We start from the raw sequence: 5,217 nt of genomic DNA, 5'->3' as shown, positions 1-5,217 counted from the left end.
TACCCACCTTGGGACCTCCCCCCCCCACAGAGCGGAGCAAGGCAACGAAACTTAAAATAAGAAGCAGCATTTTACGGCGCGCTATGGGGGCTGCCTTGAGGGGGTTCCCGACATGTCGTTTCAGTAAATTAAAGGGTGTTTCATGTTGTCGTTGCTGTGGTGGGACTTCTTAATACCTTGGAAAATGCCGTTTAATACTTTTTAATAGCCTTAATTTTCGCTAAATTGATTTATCAACTTTGAATACTTTTTTAAGACCCCGCGGACACCCTGTCCCAGTGATTCTGTTCACCTGAGGTGATTTACTTTGTGAATACGTTTTGTATGTAAAATGATACTCCCAATATAATAATGTCAAAAGTGGAACAACAACATCTAGAGTCACTATCACGTAGAAGAGAACATCACATCATGAAACTGTTCACTTTGCTCCTGAGAGAATACAAATGTGAATCAGAGTTTAGTAACACCTCCTCTGTCTCTGATGACTTTCAGTTAGGATCGTTCATGTGTCTGAAGTCTTTATTCAAAGCTCACTATACAGTCTTTAGAAGTGTCATTAGTGTCAGTCCAGTTGATTCTAGTATCTGTGAAAGAGGTAGATACATGGAGTAATACTTGTTGTGCCTTTATACTTTGAATTACTCTTTATTTGAATCAAGAGATGCAACCTCTTCTATCTGTGAAATAACATTTGTTTTTCTTACAACTGATTTTTGATAAGCTGCAGAGATATGTTAAACAGCTGAGAGCAGTTTTATCAGCAAGTTTATTTGTGTTTGTATGTGTCTTTATTTCTGAATGAGGCATGAGCATGATGGTGCTGCTGTCTCAGAGCTTAAGTTCTCTCATTATGATTCACATCATTTCATTATTCTCAAACTGGTAGAAGACTGTGGTTTCAAATAATGACTGAACTGGGAAATGTTATTCATCTACACCATGTTCAGAAGTGAAGCACTATTGTCTCTTTCTGAAACACTGCCCATAATCACATGTCTTTTATATTTGTATTTCTTAAGAAATCCACATTATATCATCAAATATACATGATCTGTGTGACTGACCTGAGCTGTGAGATATGAGGCAGACACTGCAGCAAAGTCCTCACTTCACTCTCTCCGTATGAGCAGCCTCTCAGCTTCACTTGTTTCTTCTCTGGTTGGAGTCTCAGCACTTCCAGCAGGATGGAGCTCTTTCTCTGTGAGAGGTATATGGTCCAGACTGCAGGAGCTGACTGGAGAACAGACTGTAATGATGGAAGGACACTCAGGCCTGTTTCAGTCTCATAGTCCTTCAGGTGGGAGTACAGATCCAGCAGGAAATCACCCTGATACTTTTCTACAGCACCAGGATGAGATTTGTGAGGAAGAGGGAATGTTGGATATGTGCACACTGATGATAACAGCTCCAGTGTCTTCTCTCCTGTGTGCTGCTCTCTCTCTGCTGCTGCACAGAACAGAGTCCCAAAGAACTGGACTTCATCTGAGTCTCCAAACCTCAGAGAGTAACTGGAACAAGAATCAAGATAAAATGTACTTTATTGATAAAAATGTGGGATTTGTATGTATTTGTAATGATGTAAGGGTTGAACATGTTGTTATCAGATGATGCCAACAGTACACAAAGAGCCATGCTTTACTGATAAGGAGTGTATTGGCTAAAAGCTTACAAATACCTTTAATGGNNNNGTTGTTTGGGTTCAACGTATAAACGTATTGGCCATAAAGTTCCACAATGGTTAAATCACGTTATCATACGGATGTCTTGTACACGACACATTTGACTGACATAGTGTATCGCAAAGTCCTGTGTGTTTGGAAAATGTTGAAAGTTTGAATTTGCCTTGAAATGTTAATAAATGGGAGCTTCCTCAAACAGCCATCTCTTTCCCGACAATCCCCTCTGTGCACGAACCCTTACATATGGTAATGAAACATTAAAACACCTGCGGCTTATAGTCCAGTGCGGCTTATATATGTACACATCATTCAATTTAGCTGCTGCGGCTTATATTCAGGTGCGCCTTATAGTCCGAAAATTACGGTAATCATCTCTTCATAGTGATAACCTTTTCACTTCCTGATGACAGAGAGATTTTTAGAAAATAGCTACTAAGCCACTTGGGTAAAATCCCCTCATTCAGTCATCTTAACCAATCACTGTTCGAACCTCCTGCTCAGTTACACTTCATTCATTGGCTGAAAGCAATATTTTGGCCGGATAATGAATCTATCACTCAGCTCCTAAATCTGTTACAGTTCATCCTGAATCTACTTTATTCTGATAGCTGCAGTCTGAGGAGGTATTAGCAGGACTGTCTTGTTGTATCAGAGCAGCATTATTCTTTTTATGATTCACATTATTTCATTATTCCAAACAGGAAGAAGACTGTGATAAGTGAGACTGATTTTATTCAGCTTTATCTAAATCATGTTTATTTGTGAATTAAAATAATGTCTTTTTTGAAACACTGTCGATTATCAGTTTATTTATATTTCAGAATCTGAATAAATATACACAATATTAATACATGTACATGATCTGTCTGACTGACCTGAGCTGTGAGATATGAGGCAGACACTGCAGCAAAGTCCTCACTTCACTCTCTTCCTCTGAGCAGCCTCTCAGCTCCACTTGTTTCTTCTCTGGTTGGAGTCTCAGCACTTCCAGCAGGATGGAGCTCTTTCTCTCTGAGAGGTATATGGTCCAGACTGCAGGAGCTGACTGGAGAACAGACTGTAATGATGGAAGGACACTCAGGCCTGTTTCAGTCTCATAGTCCTTCAGGTGGGAGTATAGATCCAGCAGGAAATCACACTGAGGGTTCCTCTTAAAATAATAAGAAACTATGTCGGTTAAAGCTGTTGTTTGATAGGTGCACACTGATAACAACAGCTGCAGTGTCTTCTCTCCTGTCTGCTGCTCTGTCTCTGCTGCTGCACAGAACAGAGTCCCAAAGAACTGGAGTTCACCTGAAGGTTCTGATAACTGAGGCACAAAACTGAAAACACAAGGAATCAAGAGATTGTGATTTTAGGTTTCAATCAAATACAAACTTTTTCTCCATCAGCTGTGGTTTAAATTAAGTTAAATTGAATGTGCAGATTACCATTTACCTGATCTGTGAGATATAAGGCAGACACTGCAGCAAAGTCCTCACTTCACTCTCTTCCTCTGAGCAGCCTCTCAGCTCCACTTGTTTCTTCTCTGGTTGGAGTCTCAGCACTTCCAGCAGGATGGAGCTCTTTCTCTCTGAGAGGTCTATGGTCCAGACTGCAGGAACTGACTGGAAAAATGGCTTCAGTTTTTGAATAACAGCTGAACTTTCTTGAGTTTTGACGTGTTGATACAAATCCAGAAGGATGTTATGTATATCATAGTTAAAAGAAAACAGAGAGATGAGGTTGTTCACTTCATTGTGAACGCTTTCTCCTTGAATGAGAGTAGCTGCTTTCAGGCATAAATCCAGAAACAGCTGCTTTTCTTGTCTCTTCAGTTTCTCATAGCGTCGCTCCTGGCCCTGTAGTCCTGGAGCTCTGTGGGTCCTCCTGAAGCTGCATGATAACAAACGTGTATTAAACACTGCATGTACTATCAAACTGTATAAAGTTACAGTTTAAGCAAAGTTACAGTTTAAAATGTTGTGCTGTTTAATTTTCCACATCTTTGGCAGAAAGTCTGAATGAAAAGTAAAAAAAGGGAAAATGTTCTGGAGGGCAACACAAGAGATCAAAGTTCAGATTGACCTGACAGAATACAGCACTGACGAGTTTAATTATTAACTTAATTACTAGTAGTTACAATTACTCATAGTAAACACTTTCTACACCTGATCACTATTTAGCAATGTGAACTCTTTACCTTCCCACTTTCAACATGTTTTGTAGTGTCAACTGTGTTAGGGTTGAATCTAAAATTGAAGATGATTATACATTTCAAAAGGATTTCCTAATCTGCGGGGAGGAAGAGGTAAAAATACACAACGCTTAACTTCCTGTTGCCAGTAGTTGGCACTTTGTCACTGAATCAATATTGCCTTGTTGATGTCTGCTGGCCTGGACTCGTATTATCCTTGAGAGATCTGGAGCATATTGGAGAATTTAGGCTCCAGTTGCACTTTCTGTTTTATGAGTAAATGCTTTTTTTCTCCCGACCACGCCACAGCAAGGGAGTTCAATGGAGAGTTAAGCTATAAATAACTTTTGATCTTTAAGGTCTAAAGATGGCACTGAAAGATTTTAGGGTTGATCAGAGGAAATGTGTAGGAGACAAAATGCTGTCAAATTCTAAAGGGCTAACTTCCTGTTGGTTAACAGTATGCCTCGTGGACCTTTCTTAGTTTTCTTTACATGCTTCCTTTCCAAAATAATATATAAATGTAGGACAAACCCAGGGCAGGGGCTGCCTTCCAGGGGTCTCTGTTGAGCTATTTTGCCACGGCAAAGCGACACCAAGATTGCATTTGGTGCCACGTTTAATTCAAAGAGAATGTAATATTCCTCAAAAAGACAATTCTTTCATAACAAGAAATATAATAATTCCTACAATTCCAATAGGGTCCTCCCTACGTTGTTTGCTCTCGGACCCTAGTTAATAAATATAAAGTATTTTTTTGACTGACCTGATCTGTGAGATATAAGGCAGACACTGCAGCAAAGTCCTCACTTCACTCTCTTCCTCTGAGCAGCCTCTCAGCTCCACTTGTTTCTTCTCTGGTTGGAGTCTCAGCACTTCCAGCAGGATGGAGCTCTTTCTCTTTGAGAGGTCTATGGACCAGACTGCAGGAACTGACTGGAGAACAGACTGTAACGATGGAAGGACACTCAGACCTGTTTCAGTCTCATAGTCCTTCAGGTGGGAGTACAGATCCAGCAGGAAACCACTCTGATATTCTTCATCACCCTCTTCATCAGTAAGAGGGAATGATGGATATGTGCACACTGATGATAACAGCTGCAGTGTCTTCTCTCCTGTCTGCTGCTCTCTCTCTGCTGCTGCACAGAACAGAGTCCCAAAGAACTGGACTCCACCTGAGAGTCCACCTGAGATCCAAACCAGAAACTGGAAGTAGAATTGAACAGTTTGTTATCAGAGGATATCAACAGCAGAGAGAGACTCTGATAGGGAGTGTTTCTGCTAAATGTCTACAAATACCTGCTAGTGAGCAGAACACAGTGAAGTCAATCAGCCTCATATTGAAGTCACTTTGCCGTT

The 5,217-nt window shown here is 40.6% G+C and overlaps 1 protein-coding gene across 1 annotated transcript in view; it reads right to left on the bottom strand.

Moving 5' to 3' along the window:
• Positions 1-5,197, bottom strand: part of LOC104959943 (H(+)/Cl(-) exchange transporter 4-like) — a 15,039-nt gene extending 9,842 nt beyond the window's left edge. The window contains exons 1-5 of the mRNA XM_010787849.1: positions 5,158-5,197; positions 4,625-5,045; positions 3,120-3,557; positions 2,558-3,004; positions 1,112-1,511 (exon numbers count right to left, since the gene is read on the bottom strand). Coding sequence (XP_010786151.1) covers positions 1,112-1,511; positions 2,558-3,004; positions 3,120-3,557; positions 4,625-5,045; positions 5,158-5,197 — 1,746 coding nt within the window. The remainder of the gene's footprint in view (positions 1-1,111; positions 1,512-2,557; positions 3,005-3,119; positions 3,558-4,624; positions 5,046-5,157) is intronic.
• Positions 5,198-5,217: the final 20 nt, after the last annotated feature.

This window comes from Notothenia coriiceps, unplaced genomic scaffold (assembly GCF_000735185.1).
Source record: "Notothenia coriiceps isolate Sejong01 unplaced genomic scaffold, NC01 NC01_scaffold00031437, whole genome shotgun sequence".
Classification (NCBI taxonomy): Eukaryota; Metazoa; Chordata; class Actinopteri; order Perciformes; family Nototheniidae; genus Notothenia; species Notothenia coriiceps.
The sequence above is the reverse complement of the archived record's forward strand: the minus strand, read 5'-3'. Positions and strand labels throughout refer to the sequence as shown.